General features: G+C 44.1%; 2 protein-coding genes and 1 long non-coding RNA gene across 9 annotated transcripts in view; 1 reads left to right on the top strand and 2 right to left on the bottom strand.

Annotated features, from left to right (window-relative positions):
- LOC134878676 (uncharacterized) overlaps nt 1-3,425 on the top strand; it is a 4,018-nt gene extending 593 nt beyond the window's left edge. The window contains exons 1-3 of the long non-coding RNA XR_010167705.1: nt 1-412; nt 860-940; nt 1,052-3,425. The exon at nt 1-412 is cut by the window's left edge and continues 593 nt beyond it. This is a non-coding gene — a long non-coding RNA (uncharacterized LOC134878676). The remainder of the gene's footprint in view (nt 413-859; nt 941-1,051) is intronic.
- Nucleotides 1-5,670, bottom strand: part of LOC134878675 (integrin alpha-3-like) — a 33,316-nt gene extending 27,646 nt beyond the window's left edge. For 3 of the 4 annotated variants that reach the window (XR_010167704.1, XM_063904859.1, XM_063904858.1), the window contains exons 1-3: nt 5,625-5,670; nt 4,478-4,647; nt 3,664-3,791 (exon numbers count right to left, since the gene is read on the bottom strand). Coding sequence is in view for 3 of the 4 variants with exons in the window: in XM_063904859.1 (XP_063760929.1) it covers nt 3,664-3,791; nt 4,478-4,635 (286 nt within the window). In the remaining variant the exon portion in view is untranslated. The remainder of the gene's footprint in view (nt 1-3,663; nt 3,792-4,477; nt 4,648-5,624) is intronic. The other variant, XM_063904860.1, reaches the window with a different exon arrangement.
- A 7,672-nt stretch (nt 5,671-13,342) lies between these two features.
- The window catches only part of LOC134878141 (globoside alpha-1,3-N-acetylgalactosaminyltransferase 1-like), a 27,596-nt gene continuing 23,438 nt past the window's right edge, over nt 13,343-17,500 (bottom strand). For all 4 annotated transcript variants that reach the window (XM_063903987.1, XM_063903985.1, XM_063903983.1 and 1 more), the window contains 6 exons: nt 17,327-17,359; nt 17,104-17,238; nt 16,901-17,033; nt 16,424-16,616; nt 16,136-16,355; nt 13,343-16,028 (listed from right to left, as the gene is read on the bottom strand). In XM_063903987.1, coding sequence (XP_063760057.1) covers nt 15,887-16,028; nt 16,136-16,355; nt 16,424-16,616; nt 16,901-17,033; nt 17,104-17,238; nt 17,327-17,359 — 856 coding nt within the window. In that variant the 3' untranslated portion in view covers nt 13,343-15,886. The remainder of the gene's footprint in view (nt 16,029-16,135; nt 16,356-16,423; nt 16,617-16,900; nt 17,034-17,103; nt 17,239-17,326; nt 17,360-17,500) is intronic.

The raw sequence follows: 17,500 nt of genomic DNA on the forward strand, positions 1-17,500 counted from the left end.
ACGGAGAACTTGCATCGCTGTTTTGTCGAAGGAACCAATGCAGCTTACTTCCGGGTCGGCCTACCAAAACACGTCATCCCTGTGGAACTCAAATCCGGCGAAACAGGAAGTAAAGCAGCACCGCCATTTCTGAGTTGCTGGAATCACGTGACTTGCCGTGCTTTGTAGCGTGTTGGTCCTGTAGGCGGTTGTTGCAGATGCGAAATGTTCTTCTTTTGAACATGTTGTGTGGTCGGCTGTTTTAACAACAGTGTGAAAATACGGGCCTGGCATAAAGCCGCACATTGACTGCCCGTGTTTACGGCCTTACGGATTACATCGATTTCCTGGTCGAGCGGAGGACCGAGATGTGCGTCAAAAGTGGATCAAATACATAAACCGAGATGGCTTCAAGCCAAACAAGAACACTTGGGTAAGTTTGGCTCTGACTGTTCAATCTGTTAATGCCACAGGTTGCATGCAGTGGGTGTGACATACAGTGAAACAGCGCTAGCTAAGTTTGCTAGCAATATCGTTAGCCACTGTAGGCGAAAACAAAGCTAGAGTTGTCATGATGCTGTGAAGCTGGAACTGCAGAGTTTTGCGGAAACTTAATTTGTGCCATATAGTACATCTGATACAACAGGAGACTTATCACAAGAGACTAGACAAAACAAATAAGATGGACAGGACAGGATAAACAGTTTTGTTCACGCATCATAATAAATAGGATGGTAAAGTGCAATTGTGCATGTTTGACGTTAAATAAGTGAACATGCAGAGTGCTATTTAAAGTGCTATCTTGTTCACACTTATTTGAGAAGTACTTTTACAACCAATGCATCGCTCATTATGTATTTATCTTCATTACCACTCTAAGGTGTGTGGGATACATTTTCCTGACGGACGACCCACAAGAGAAAACCCCTATCCTGTGTTGATCATGGGTTATGAATGTCATGTAAGTAGGTCTCTTGGATAGCCATATCATTGCATTGCATTTTGTTAATTTAAATATGCTTGATTGTCATGTTTAACTAATGCACATCTCTCTTCTTTTTTTCCCCTTTAGGTAACACCAGCTAGACCTCCCCCCAAAAGAAGATGTCTTCAGCCATTACACCTGAACTCAACTACTGAACCTGAAGCTATGGAAACAGATGTGGATGTTGGGAATTTGGAGAATATGCCTCTGCAGACGTGGGATGTCGGAACCCAGTGGCCAGATGTCATAGATCACAACTACAGTTTCAGCTGCGGTAACAAGCCGATGAAGGACTGTGGCACTCAAACGGACCCAACACCATCAGTGTCAGCACAGAATTTAAACAACAAAGACTTTATATTTTATACAGGTTTATGTGCTGACAGTTTCTGGCAACTTTTGCGAGTCTTGTTGACTTTTTGCTCACAACCACTTAAGACCAAATTGGCCGTCCATGAACAATTTCTGCTTGTTTTAATGAGACTCCGTTTGGGTTTATTGTTTACTGACTTGGGTAAACGATTTGGAGTGAGTAGAAGCACGGCATCTGAAATATTTACATTTTGGAGACCAATCCTTGCCAGATTTATGAGGGAAAAGGTGATTGCTTGGTTGCCCAGGGATACGCTGAACAGAATCAGGCCCAAGTCATTTCACAAAAATGATCCTAAAGCTACATGCATCATTGACTGTACAGAGGTCTTTGTACAAAGGCCAAAGAACTTAAGAAAAAGATCACAAACTTATAGTAATTACAAACATCATAACACATACAAACTCCTATACTGTCTGTAATGTCATGTTTGTATCAAAACTTTTTGGTGGAAGGGCCGGTCATAATTTCATTACAAAGAACAGTGGTTTTGTTCATCACCTGATCCCTGGTGATGAGATTTTAGCAGATCGCGGATTCACCATCATGGATATATTGCCTCCAGGAGTGAGTCTATCCCTTCCTGCATTCACACGTGGACGTAAGGAGCTGTCTGAACATGAGGTGACATCAACACGACGCCTAGCAAATGTCAGAATTCACATTGAGCGAGCAATTCGAAGACTGAAAAATGTTAAGATTTTGTGTAATGTTATGTCTGGTAGGTTGCACAGTGTTGATGAGATTGTAAGTATTTGTGCGGGGTTATGTAATTTGCATCCTCAGTTAATCCGTAACAGTACTGAATGAAGAAGAAACACCTGAAGTGTGTGTGTGTGTGTACCAAATATTAATTTGTATTTCAACAGAAATATCAACAAAGCATCCAACAGTTTCAGACAGCAATGTAGATAGTTAGAATGTACAGGTTTAAATCGTGAACAAATGTCGAACTCTTGATATGTGTATTACCGGTAAGTTGTCATGTGAAAGCACATTAACATCTTTATGTAATAGCTACTTGAGCCCACACATTTTCATGACCCCGTGTGCAATTGTTGTTGCTACTGCTGGTAGCAGATGCTGAAAGTACACCCTCTTCAGGTGGCAGATTTTGTTCATTGTCCACTCTTCGTTGTAGGGTACATCTACGATCACATGTTCATTTGGGGTCCACACCATAAACTTACAATTCCTTTTTTTTGCACAGTGCATTGCAGCCTGGACCTGATAGTAGTACCCTAACCCAGATGCTGTTTCCCTCAGAACGTACTTTCCATCACTCAATCTAACATCGTATTTGTTTGAATCTATCATTTTTAGTAGACTGCCACCATGAGCTTCAAGCTTTTTTGGTGTGGGACACTTGATCTCAAGAATAGTATCTCTGTCAGTATCTGTGATTATTCCATCGAGACTGGCACCAAGCCAATTTTCTTGATCATGCACAACCAGGCCTGTAGTCTCCACTGTAAACCCTGTTGTCTGCTCGAAACATTGTCTAGCCAAAGGCTCAGCTTGTTGACCGTACCTAGTAGCCTCATTTCCAGAAAACCTTGTGTTAAGTTTTCTTTCAACCCAGTTTGTTGGGTCTGCCTTTTTTGGTACCTCAGATGCCTCACTACTGGTGATTCTTATTTTTCTCTGGTCCAGCCACAGCTGACTATTCTGGCCCTTGGTCTCCGTTTCTAATCTCTGCCTATCCTGTTCCCCACATTTTATATAATTTTGAAATGTTGTGTTGCAAAGTGTGCATTTTTGTGAACCCTCTTGCTGTTGCATCTTCAATTTTGTACAGTAGTCCTGCTGTATGGCTACAACACTTCCCTCGGCCGGCCATGCAGTCACACATTGCTTCGAGAATTTTGCCATCTTCTCTCTGTATGGTTACTGACACATTATGGTACGAGGTCACTGCCTGTGAAAACCTCACGACACCTTTCAATCTGATGATCTCATCTGCGATGGCATGTAGTATCTGGCCAATCCATCCGGAGCTCATGTAATTCTGACCTTCAGTCAGTGCCCTGTAGTTTGCGTTCTGAAGCTCATCGCATGCCAGACGATTAATAAAAGTTTTGGCCACTGCCTGACCTCATCTATCAAATTCCCCCCCCCCCCCCCCCCCCCCCCGCTCTGTCCGTCAGCTGATGGAGAGAGAGACTGGAGCTTTAAGTGAGTTCTAGAACTTTAACCCCTGATGATGTCACACTGGGACTGAGCTGAACACAAACACAGAAGCTGTACTTCCACTATTTGGCCACCAGGGGCATTCGAAAACCTGCTTCAACTCTGGTGGGGGGGGGGGGGGGGGGCGGAGTCTCACCTGGGTCTACCAGCATCATCCTGCTGCACTCTGATTGGTCTGCAGTGATCGGGCAGCTGTACACTCCTCCTGTCCGATTGGCTGGGACATTAGGCTCCGCCCTCTCCCGGGGAGCACCCACCAACAGCCTGAGACAAGTGAGACATGGGGATATGTGAGTCAGGTGGGACAGGTGAGACAGGTGAATTCTTTAACTCAACCCATCGTAATGAGGTCTTCTGAGGACAGATGTGATGTAGACAGAAGTGGACATGTAGGACACACACACACACACACACACACACACACACACACAGAGGAAGGACGGACAGGAAACAGACAAGGTCAGACAGAGGACTCAGCAGTTGGTTCATGTAACGTCTGGCACCAGGAACATGTGTGTGTTTGTGTATTAAACATGTTTCTGTTCAGCCAATCAGATGACATGCTGACCTGTGTGTGTGTGTGTGAGTGTGCGGTCCATTAGCTGCCAATTTCATTAGAGAGCATAGAGAGAGTTGCCACGGCGACTGCAGAAACAGCTGGTGACCTCTGAGTGAGGGGGGGACAGGAAGTGAGTGATTGTAGTTGTTAGTGTTTTGTATGGGGGGGGGTCCCTGTGTGTGTCCATTGTTATGAATGGAGTGACCAGGGGAAATAGTTAAGCAGCCGCTGGTCATGTGACGAGGAACAACCAATCACAGCCCAGAGAGTTTGTGTGTGTGAATTCCTCTTGTGCAACATGGTTAAAGTATTTTTCATCTATAAATCTCAAGACAGACAGACAGACAGACAGACAGACAGACAGACAGACAGACAGACAGACAATACTCACAGGAACCTGTCTGTCTGCAGGTCTTGGTGCAGAGAGACAGACAGGCCGAACAGACTCCCCTCACCTCCCGTCTTCAGCACAGGAAACTCTGTGTCCACATTAAACGCCACACACACCCCGACACACACAATCAGAAACACACACACCACGGTCGCCATGGAGACACACACCTGAGAGGACAACAACAACAACAACATGAAGTCTGAGGATAAAACACCTGACAGAAACTGAACACAATAATTAAATAAAAGAAACAGAAACACATGTTCTGTGGAATGAGTCCTGCTCATGGTTTACACATGTCCATGAGTTAAAGGAGCTGCTGATTCAATACATGTTCAATACATGTTCAATACATGTTCAATACATGTTCAATATATATTCAATACATGTTCAATACATGTTCAATACATGTTCAATATATATTCAATACATGTTCAATACATGTTCAATACATGTTCAATACATGTTCAATACATGTTCAATATATGTTCAATACATGTTCAATACATGTTCAATACATGTTCAATACATGTTCAATACATGTTCAATACATGTTCAATATATATTCAATACATGTTCAATACATGTTCAATACATGTTCAATATATATTCAATACATGTTCAATACATGTTCAATACATGTTCAATACATGTTCAATACATGTTCAATACATGTTCAATATATATTCAATACATGTTCAATACATGTTCAATACATGTTCAATATATATTCAATACATGTTCAATACATGTTCAATACATGTTCAATACATGTTCAATATATATTCAATACATGTTCAATACATGTTCAATACATGTTCAATACATGTTCAATACATGTTCAATACATGTTCAATATATATTCAATACATGTTCAATACATGTTCAATACATGTTCAATACATGTTCAATACATGTTCAATACATGTTCAATACATATTCAATACATGTTCAATACATGTTCAATACATGTTCAATACATGTTCAATACATGTTCAATACATATTCAATACATGTTCAATATATATTCAATACATGTTCAATACATATTCAATATCTGTTCAATACATGTTCAATACATGTTCAATACATATTGAACAGATATTGTATTTCCAGCTCAAACGGGTCAGAAAGAATCACTCACAGAGAAGCAGCTGCAGACGTCCGTCCTCTCCTCCGCTCAGACTCACTGACTCTGAGATCTGTCTCTGACTCCGCCCACAGACACGCTCACACTCACAGCTAATTCCAGTTTCCTGTCTTCGTGATTACTTCCTGTCTTTTTCCCCTTTTTTCGGCCTCTGATCAAAGTTCTGATAAATGTTGTTTTATGTTCCTCATCAACATGTTTTTACTGCAGAGGGGAGCTGTTGAGAGTCACCGTGAGACAGGGGCGTCACTAGGTTTTAAGGACAGGGGGGGCTCAGCCCCCAGGAGATGCACAGAATCTAACAAAAACTGAGAAATTGCCTTACACTTTTGGGACAGATTTAACAGATCCTTTACTGTGTAAATGTTTCGGGCCACCATAACATCTTTAATACAGTACAACAACAAACACAGGAAGTACTGTATGTCCACAGCATCAACAACAACAAAAGAACCATCACAGTTACACTGCCCTATTCAACCAATGCTTCTTATTCATTAACAGCCCACATGTATTATCCAAAACGATGCAAAACAAAGAGCGCTGTGTTCTCACTAAGTACATTTAAAATAACATGGCTACAATTGGCAGTTTCTTGGTGGGTGGAAGCATCAAAGAATGCCGTCTGTTTTTAAGGGTGGCAAAGGCGTCTATCACTCTGTTGTGATTCAGGTGCTGAAGGGCGTCTTTTTCAATTGACATGACTGCAAGACTGTGAAGTCTTTTCTGACCCATTGTTTGGCGTAGCCAGGAGTGCAGCCGGCGCAGTACACTAAAGGACCTTTCACACGAGCAGCTGCTTACAGGCACTGTTAAAGCAACTTGGACGGTTGCCTTCAGGGAGGGAAACATGTCTGAATCAAGGAGGTTGTGCACAGTCAACATATCTTTGGGTGAACATCCAGCCTCTGTTTTCCGGGCAAGAAAGTTTCTGGCCACCAGAACCTCCTCTGTTTTCAGGTCAATGCTCTAGTGTTTTGCAAGTTCATTCAAGTGTGATTCACTCAAGAAGTTCTCAGATTTCGGACTGCATGCCTGGATGCCCTTTAGTAGCCCTGCATCTACACTGCAAAATCTTTGCTCAAGCTCGCCAACCATCCTATCCACACACGGGAAAAGTTACTCTCTTTCAATGTGTCTGAGCTGTTCAATTCATTGCGTGCACCTGCAGTTGTCTCCAGCACAAAATCACCCATTTCCCTCTGTTTTTGCCTTGTCCTGGCACCTTCTTCAGGGATACTGAGTGTGTGGCACAAGGCTTTGGTTATGTCATAAAGCTCTGTGGCAAATGCATCTGTGCGTTTTCCCTTAAGTGTGTCACACACTGCTTGTTTGCAGATCAAAGCTTCTGCCAGGTTGTGACGGAGCGGCTCTGTCACTGACCGGCTCTGTCACATGCTGCAGCGCATACACACACACATACACGTTCACATTCACACACATTCCCTGTTCCCTTCCGTTTTTGCATGTTGGTTGACAAACCTCACTTTTATCACTGTTTTCTCCTTTGTGTTAGTAGCGCGACCATGGGTGCACACTTGGCCGTTCTCGTTGCATTTAATCATACATTTACACAAACCTGATTTTAGACGGACATTTCTTCAAGTGTGGGAGGCATATGCACCACCACTGGCAAGACGGGGCGCACCATTTCTCCCGTTTAAGTAGTGAATTCTCGCGCTTGCGAGATGAATCTATTGGTGGTATGTGAAAGTTAAGCCCAGTGGGAGGGGCTATACAGTTAAAAGGGGCTGTTTTGGCCTGGGGGGGGTTCAGTCTGGGGAAGCTACAGAGCAGGTCGCACCTGTAAGACCCAGGGAGAGTTGTTTTGAGAGTTATGGTATGTCAGAGTTATTGAGGAACTCCATTTGTGGTGAATACTTGTTACATGGTAAACTATTTATGTTTCCAGTCTTTTTCCACTATTTTAATTTAGGTGTAAATAGTTGTTTTTCACTTTGGGAGACCGGCAAAATAAAGTAACATCACTACTTCTCCGACTATGCCTGTGTTTGTGGAGGTAGGAAATAGAACCCCGCTACACAGGTCTAAAGTCTCTTTCTGAAGGAGCTTGTGGAGTCCTTCGGTTACAGACAGAAGGGCCTGAAACATCAGTAGTGCATAGACTGCTGAGAACTTATAGAGCTTTGCTCTGAGACCAACAGCCATGGGGGATCTAATAGCAGAAAGGCACTCCAAAATGGCAGACAACGTGTCAAGAGCTGCACTGATTGACCGCAACTGACAAGCCCAGCGAGTGTTTGAAAGTTGGACAAGCTCAACTGTTCTCAATCCAAGCCTTGTCTGAGTCTCCATGAACTCCTGATGATTCACTAGGGAGGTGCTGAAAAAGGAGTAAACACACTCCAACAAGCTGAAAAGCTCCACAGCCTCTGGGATGGCCTTGCAAGTATGGCACAACACCAGGTTGAGTTCGTGAGCGTAACAATGCACATAGATAGCTTCAGGGTGGAGCCGTCTAAAATGTGCTTGTACACCTCCAGTGGTCCCACTCATGACAGCTGCACTGTAGAAAAGGCTATGGACTTTTAGGTTTACCAGTGGTTCTCCCTGTTTGTTTAATGCACTTCCTGAGTTCAGCCTTATGACTCTTATTTTGACATGGTAGTTTCAGGATGTGACATCACGTGTTCCTCCATCAGTGTGAGTTCAGATGCCATGATTCAGAGTGACCTGACTTCAGAAAGTTTCCTTCATCCAAAGTAATCCTGGTGTTTGTGTGCATGAATGACCAACGTAAGTGACCAAATATTGCAGCTTTGGTTGAGTCAAGTGAATATTGATGCATATTTTGGTGTATTTTGTATTATCCTGTAGTTATTTGGTAGATTGTGTCAAACCTGCCTAGCTCACATGCTGCCAGTGTAATGCTAGTTTAAGTACCTCAGATGTGTATGAGTGATGAGTATAGTGCTCAGTGTGGTGTGGATTTAGTAGTAATCTACGGAAGTTCAATAGAAGAAAGTCAAGTTTAATCCCCCGTCTGGCATCATCCTTTCCAACCAAACCCCCCCCCCATTCAACATCTTCAGGGCTTAAGTAGTGCTCTGGCCGGCACTCCTTGATTGTGTTCGGTGGAAACTGAACGGCGCAACCTATGAGTTTAATATACAGTCCAACCACCTGCTATCTCCCCTACATGCACCATCATAAGTTTGTGCTACACACTTCAGCTCTGCAAGACCATTTTTTTGAATCTGCTGCTGCAGCTCCTTTGCAATGGACTGGGCATCAAATGACTTAATCTCCGCAAGCGCTAGGAAACGTTCCTTCACTGCCCCGTCTGACACATACCTGACGCAAACAGCTAACTGCTCTGATTGGACATCTCTTGCTTCATCTGCCATGATGGCATAGATTTTGGACTTAGTCATTTCAGATACAATGAACCTTGTCACTTCCTGGGCACAACAGTCAATCATCTCATTCTGGGAGGTTGCTGAGGTATACTGAGCATTTGATGGGGGGTTATGTTTTTGCAGAAAAGCTCCATGAACGCAAGAACGTTCCCTCTGTTTGTGCTGCCTTTTCCTTCATCATGGCCACGAAAAGGGAGTCCCTGTCTCCCTAACATAGAAGTGACTGCAACAATTCGTCAGAGATATTCTCTTCTCTCTTCTCTCTCACTCACATTTGCTGAAGCTATCATCTGTGCAACATTTCCCTGTTTTCTAGTTGCCTGATAGCTCTTCCATGCAACAACACTGTCTTTATGTGTTTGTGCAGTCTCATGTTTGTCAAAGATGACTAAAGCTTTCTTCCAGTTCTTGCAACCACTACTGACCAAACTATCATGTTTGATGTTTTTGCCAAACACTCTACATGGGAAGCAGAAAGCTGTATTGTGATCGACTGAATATTCTAACCAGTTGTGCTTTTCAAACCAGCTGTGGTGAAATGCTCGCTTCTGCGTACCAAAACTATCTTGTGCCTTGGCCTTGCCTGTTGATCTTTTTCTCCCACTGCATCTCCTTCTGCCTGACCCTTCAAGATGAATTAAAAAAATGTATCTCCCTCTTCGATGGAATACTCTTTTCTGATTGGCTAATGGGGTGCACATTAATTATGTATAACCTGGACACCTTAAAGTCCCACTAGAAAAGTTAAATCACCGTTCCATATCAATGCTTTTATGAATGGTTACCATTAACAACCAGTATCGATAGTCTAACGGTTGATCAGCGTCTAGCTAATAGTTTTATTATCATGTTTCGTATTGATGGTAAATACAGTGGGGCAAAAAAGTATTTAGTCAGCCACCAATTGTGCAAGTTCTCCCATTTAAAAAGATGAGAGAGGCCTGTAATTTATCATAGGTAAACCTCAACTATGAGAGACAGAATGGGGGAAACAATCCAGGAAATCACATTGTAGGATTTTTAATGAATTCATTATAAATTCCTCGGTAAAATAAGTATTGGGTCACCTACAAACAAGCAAGATGTCTGGCTCTCACAGACCTGTAAGTTCTTCTTTAAGAGGCTCCTCTGTCCTCCACTCCTTACCTGTATTAATGGCACCTTTTTGAACTGGTTATCAGTATAAAAGACACCTGTCCACAACCTCAAACAGTCATACTCCAAACTCCACTATATTATTATTATTATGATTATTATTATCATTATTATTATTATTATTATTATTATTATTATTATTATTGTTATTATTATTATTATTATCATTATTATTATTATTATTATTATTATTATTATTATTATTATTATTATTATTATCATTATTATTATTATTATTATTGTTATTATTATTATTATTATTATTATTATTGTTATTATTATTATTATTATTTTCATTATCAGTGATGTGGGCGTGCTCTATGAACAGGTGGAATGGATTGGATGACGACGCACTGACCCTGACTCTCTACCTTTCACTATAGGGAAACTAAGATGTATGACCATATTTAAGTGAATAATGACTGTATGATTATTTATGTGAACTCATATTCTGCTATTTAGAGCTGAAGCTGAAGCCCCCCTAAAACAGGCCTAATGACGCCACAGCCGTGAGACATCCTTTGTTGTGGAAGTCTTCTCCTACTCCTGCTGATGTTCAGGTGTATATCAGTATGTAGCGTCTCTACTTTAAAGAGTCCTCTCCTGCTGATGTTCAGGTGTATATTAGTATGTAGAGTCTCTACTTTAAAGAGTCCTCTCCTGCTGATGTTCAGCTGTATATCAGTATGTAGCGTCTCTACTTTAAAGAGTCCTCTCCTGCTGATGTTCAGGTGTATATCAGTATGTAGTGTCTCTACTTTAAAGGGTCCTCTCCTGCTGATGTTCAGGTGTATATCAGTATGTAGTGTCTCTACTTTAAAGAGTCCTCTCCTGCTGATGTTCAGGTGTATATCAGTATGTAGTGTCTCTACTTTAAAGAGTCCTCTCCTGCTGATGTTCAGGTGTATATCAGTATGTAGCGTCTCTACTTTAAAGAGTCCTCTCCTGCTGATGTTCAGGTGTGTATCAGTATGTAGAGTCTCTACTTTAAAGAGTCCTCTCCTGCTGATGTTCAGGTGTGTATCAGTATGTAGAGTCTCTACTTTAAAGAGTCCTCTCCTGCTGATGTTCAGGTGTATATCAGTATGTAGAGTCTCTACTTTAAAGAGTCCTCTCCTGCTGATGTTCAGGTGTATATCAGTATGTAGTGTCTCTACTTTAAAGAGTCCTCTCCTGCTGATGTTCAGGTGTATATCAGTATGTAGAGTCTCTACTTTAAAGAGTCCTCTCCTGCTGATGTTCAGGTGTATATCAGTATGTAGTGTCTCTACTTTAAAGAGTCCTCTCCTGCTGATGTTCAGGTGTATATCAGTATGTAGAGTCTCTACTTTAAAGAGTCCTCTCCTGCTGATGTTCAGGTGTATATCAGTATGTAGAGTCTCTACTTTAAAGAGTCCTCTCCTGCTGATGTTCAGGTGTATATCAGTATGTAGAGTCTCTACTTTAAAGAGTCCTCTCCTGCTGGGTTTGGGTTAGGAGACTGGCATGACATCCCGGAGTAGCTACGGAGGCATCAACGAGGCTGCAGAGCTGGAGCCATGCGGAAGACTAAGAACAAGAGGAGGTACGAGCCTCCCGTGCCGGCGATAGTAATGGGGAACGTGAGATCCTCGGCAAATACGATGGAGGAGCTCGGCGTGCTGACAAAGACCCAGTGGGAGTACCGTGAGAGCAGCCTCGTGTTTTACGGACACGTGGCTGCACTCGCATATCCCGGACAACAGCACGGCTCTCCCCGGCATCACGAGCGTTCGGGTGGACAGGGACGCTACTCTGAGTGTAAGAAGAAAGGGGGGGGGGGGGGGGGGGGGGAAGCTCTGTATGAGAATGAACGATGGTGTAATCCCGGACATGTTACCGTGAAGGAGCGTTTCTATAGACCGGACATTGAGCTGTGAGCTGTTGGATTATGTCCTCACTACCTGCCCCGTTGTTTCACTGCGCCGTTGTTGTTGTTGTTGTTGTTGTTGTTGTTGTTGTTGTCAGCTGATGCAGAGGTGGCCGGTGACGTCATCCACTCCACTGTGGCCAAACTCCAAACACTACACCCAAACGCTCTCATCACCAGCACTGGGGACTGTAACCAGGCTAAACTGGACAAAACTCTACCTACACTCACTCACTATGTGAAATGCCCCCCAGAGACAACAACACTCTGGACCTTTTATATGCTGATACCAAGAATGCATACTGTGCCACTGCGCCGGTGACACCAGCAGAATCAATAAACTGATCAGGAAAGCTGGCTCTGTTATCGCATCAAACTGGACCCTTTTGAGGCTGTGGTGGAGAGGAGGACTCTGAACAGACTGCTGTCCATCATGGATACCCCCCCCCCCCCCCCCTCACCCTCTCCACCTGCAGCTGGAAGGACAGAGTCCTCTCCTGCTGACGTTCAGGTGTGAGAAAAATGTATAATTTGGAGATTTTGAAAAAAGGTCAGAATTCTCCGTTTTTCAATAAAATGCGCTGCACCTCTTTTCACCCTCTGTCACACACCACACAAGAAGAACAGTAAATCAGTGGAATAGTGAATGAAGTTTAGATTAGAGTTCCTTTAGAACTATATCCATATACTTTATAAATGATTGAAACACACACACACATTCCTGCCAGCACCTGATTGCATCACTGGAATGGTTGTCCTGATGATGGGGGGGGGGGGGGGGGGGGGGGGGGGGGGGGGGGATTGTTGTGTTTGTAATTTTGTCGGAGCTTATTTTATTCCTCACTTTCCCAGATGTTTTGACTTTCCTCTGAATGTTGCAGATCTCCACTCTCGATGTTTCATCAGAGGAAAAATAATCTTTTAGATTTCGATTTGTTGATGTCCGGGGACAGAAGGTCACTGATTGGTGTTTGTGGTCCTGATGATTAGTGACACAGACACAGTGCATGATGGGAAGAGAACAGTGAAATCTCTGGTAGTAAATCTATGAACTCTCAGCGGCATCCTGCAGGGGGCGCTGCCACCATCCTGCAGGGGGCGCTGCCACCATCCTGCATGGGGCGCTGTTGCCCGTCCTGCAGGAGGCGCTGCCGCCCGTCCTGCAGGGGGCGCCACTACTACAATACTTTATTTAAAATGATTATATTTATGATAAACTCTTGATTTGTTGAACTTTAAGACAATATGTGATAATAAATACAGGATGGATTTCAAAGAAACAGAGAACATGTTATCACAGTATTTATTAAAGAGACCCCAGACCATAAGAACGCTCTTCACAGGGTCACTGACACCAGGATTATACAAGAGAGGCTTAATTATTCGCTATCGGTAGGTCTGTGTCCTTGTGTTGCAGTACTTTATCTGTATTCATGTTTTATTGCACTTTAATATTTGTGGGAACTCACAACTTCAGGCGGTTTACATTAACGAGCTGCTGCTGTAACAAGGTGTTTATTCCCAGGACTTCCTGTCCCTTGTTAAGCAACTTAAAACCATTCTGTTAACAGGAAGAAAAACGCAGTGTTTCTGGACCCAGATGTGACAGCAGTTACCTGTCGGTCACAGGAAGCCCTGCCCTAATGCATGCCGTTTTCTAACTGGATAACATGTAGAGGTCTGTAGAGGATGGGAAACTAGAAAACCATCCTATGAGGGGACATTATTCAGAAATACCGTTCACATACACATGTGAAACACTCTCCTATACACATGTGAAACACTCTCACACACTCATAAGAATTCCAAAGTTATTCACATACACATGTGAAACACTCTCCTATACACATGTGAAACACAGAAACACTGTCCTCATAAGAACTGTAACAGAACTGCTATTAGCATTGTTAGCATAGTCAACCCTTCAGGCTGTCACAGACTCAGTTGGTACGGGTTCACCTGTCTGGAACTTCACCTGGGTTAGGGTTAGTACCAGTCCGGAACCAGAGACTCAGAGTCAGTCGTGTCACCCAGAGACGGATACTCACTGCTCAGCCTCCAAGTGGAACTCATCACTCAGAAATCTGCAGCCCCACACACACACACACACACACACACACACACACACACACACACACACACACACACACACACACACACACACACACACACACACACACACACACACACACACACACACACACACACACCAGTTGAAACAGCGAAGAACCGCTGTAAGGAAGCAATACCTTTTATCAGACCTGGAGGCCATCTTGTGGTCAAAGGGGGAGCACGCCTCCAAGCTGCTGCCTATATGTGTTCTGAGTAGGTGGAGTCTTGGCTGTGGTTGGTGTAAAATTTGTGTGATGTAAGGTGTGCCAATTAAGTTAAAAACTATCCATTTGTGAAGACCTCGTTTGTTTTGAATGTACGCTGTTTTGTAAGGTCAGATAATGAATGTACTGAGCCCTTGAGGGTTTTGTTAAATGTTGAAAACAATGTTTATTTCTGTTTAACTCTTCACTACCCTTTCAGAGCCATGACCCGATTGGCCAGACTAGTCTGAGAAGGCGGGCAATTAGCTATAAATGACTGGGAAGAGAATGGAGAGGGGGACATTTGTTTCCTGGTTGGTGAAAGATCAGCACCTGTGGAAAGAGCAATTTTCCTGTAATTTATGTTCCGGTTCTTCTGAAAGGCTAGGAAATAAGGCCTGGTTTTTGTTGAAAGAAACCTCTTCTTGTCGTGATGTTTTATCACCTGCACCTCACATTGCAACAACCGCGAAAACAATATTTGTCGTCTGTCCATTTTCTTGTTCCATCATGTCTGCTCAGCAGCCTGCACAGAGCTTAACGGAGGCCGCAGCGTTGTTAAATAATATCCTGGCCTCAGCGCAGAATATTACAACGCTATCCAACATGGGCACACACACACAACCGGGCCGCAACCGACTGTTGGAACTGCAAGTGGGGACACCCTGGACGGTCAGCTATCGTCCCTCTTCCCGTCCCACGGCGGGCAACTGCCCACTACTGTCCATGTGCCAAAGCAGTGTTGTGGTTGATATCGGGATGCACAGTCTCTCTCTCTCTCTCTTAAGGGAAGCTGTATTATTTAACCACGCTGCTGCCTCCGTTAACCCTTGTGCATGCTGCTAAGCCGACATGATGGAACAAGAAAACGGACAGACGACAAATATTGTTTTCGCGGTTCTTCGCAGTTTTTTTTGAAACGCCTTCCGTTTCAACTGAAATTGCTCCCACACAACATACTGAAATCGCATTTTGTGTGTTTATATGAGAGCGTTTCACATGTATATGTGAATAACTTTGGATTTCTTATGTGTGTGTGAGAGCGTTTTATATATGTTTATGAGAGATTTTTACATATGTTTGTAAATTATTTTGGTTTCAGTTCGGTTTCACATGTGTAAGTGAATGGTATTTCTGAATAAATGTCCCTAACGGCCCCTCGTACCATTCAGCTATAAGGTCATTCATCAGAATGACACCTTACTATGCGGGACGCTCCTAAAGTAGCAGACATCAGATACACCAATGATTTCAGCGTAATAGCATTTTTTAAAAACTAGATGGATGTTTAAACCAATCACCAAAATATATATGATCAGGCTCATAATGAACCCTCACAAAACAGAAGGAGTTCGGACTACACAGACCAGACCGAACATTCAATTATAATGACCTGAATAAACTGACTGGAATTAGAGAAGTGAAAGAAATGAACATCACATTCATCTCAGCCACAGTTCATAGAGCCGAGGTAACGACGAAGAGCAGACCAAACACTGCATGTTGTGTGTGTGTCGTTTAGGCATTTGGTCGGATCTCTGCGTAGTTCTTCACGACTCCGGAGAACCGAATCAGGTGGATCTCCGGCTCTCTGGACTTGAAGTCTTGCCACAGGTACTCCGGGGACAGGACTTTACTGGGCTTATTGAACCACAGGTACCTGAACACAACACAGGAAGTACTGTCACAACAGAAAGTCCATCTCGACCTCTTTGAGTTCAGTATTTCATTTCAGAGTTTTTCAGTTTTAAGGGGTTTCTGTAGTACCTGTTCAGGTGGCTCTCCTCCTGCCAGGCCGCCTCAATGCCCCCCCGAGCATCCTCCTCAAAGTTCAGGCGGCAAGTCTTGGCCATCAGGTGGACCTCCTGCAGCCGGCCTCCGAACGCGCCCCCGCAGTAGTAGAAGTCCCCATCCTCAGGGGCCAGGAATGCTCTGGACTCTTGGCGGCGCTCATAGGGGAGCTGGCTCCGCCGGTTCCGGTAGTACCCTGCACGGAAAGGGTGTTCAGAGAAGGTCTGGATAACCTATGAGAGACAGGACCAGGTAAACACTCACCTGGGTGGATCACCGCCACCAGCCGCCCCAAAGACTCTGTCCCCCAGCGGCCATGGAACCGTGAGTCTACGTCCAGACAGAAGATGTAGTCTTTCTGGTTGTTGAGCTCCTCGATCAGGGTCTGGATCAGCTCCATACGGTGGGCTGAGATCTCCTGCCAGCGCTGCGAGCTGGGAACTGAACGCACTGTCACCTGCAGGACCAGTGCCAGATCTCATCAGGGCTCAGAAACATTCTCTACCCTCTCAAACCAGTTTACCTCGGCATCCAGAACCGGAACCAGAACCAGCTACCTTCTCTGCAGGACTCTGGTCTGGGTTTGTGTATCTGAAGCTAACATCCCTGCAGGACTCTGGTCTGGGTTTGTGTATCTGAAGCTAACATCCCTGCAGGACTCTGGTCTGGGTTTGTGTATCTGAAGCTAACATCTCTGTAGGACTCTGGTCAGGATTATGCACCTGTTGAATCAGCAGTTACCTGTCTGCCAGCAGCCATGTGGACCCGGGGGAGCTCGTTCGGCCGGTCAGTGAAAACGTAAACGTGAACATTGAAACCAACGAAGAAGTGCTGCTCCGCCGTCTGCAGGAAGTCCTCCAGGAACCTGATGTACCTGCAGGGGGTCAGAGGTCAGAGTGCTGCTTTCAAGGTGGCGTGGAAACTACAGAGCTGTGATGTCATACTTTCCCACAGCAAACACGGTGATGGCCACGCTGATGTTCCTGGGTCTGTAGAGGCTGTCCAGCAGGACTGGGTCAAAAGTCCCATCCCAAACCACTGGCGCCAGCCAGGGCGTCACCGTCACAACGTCGGTGCGCCTGCGGGAAAAATATTCCAGGGGGGGTTCATATTATCAGGTCACATTGGATACTTCCTGTCACCAAACAAACCATGAGCAGTACTCACCCCTGCAGGATGCTCGGCTGTTTGTACTGCAGACTGAAACACAAACACTGTCCTCATTAGAACTGTAACAGAACTGCTGTTAGCATTGTTAGCATTGTTAGCATAGACAACCCTTCAGGCTGTCACAGACTCGGTACGGGTTCACCTGTCTGGAACTTCACCTGGGTTAGGGTT

Source organism: Eleginops maclovinus, chromosome 16 (genome assembly GCF_036324505.1).
Source record: "Eleginops maclovinus isolate JMC-PN-2008 ecotype Puerto Natales chromosome 16, JC_Emac_rtc_rv5, whole genome shotgun sequence".
NCBI lineage: Eukaryota > Metazoa > Chordata > Actinopteri > Perciformes > Eleginopidae > Eleginops > Eleginops maclovinus.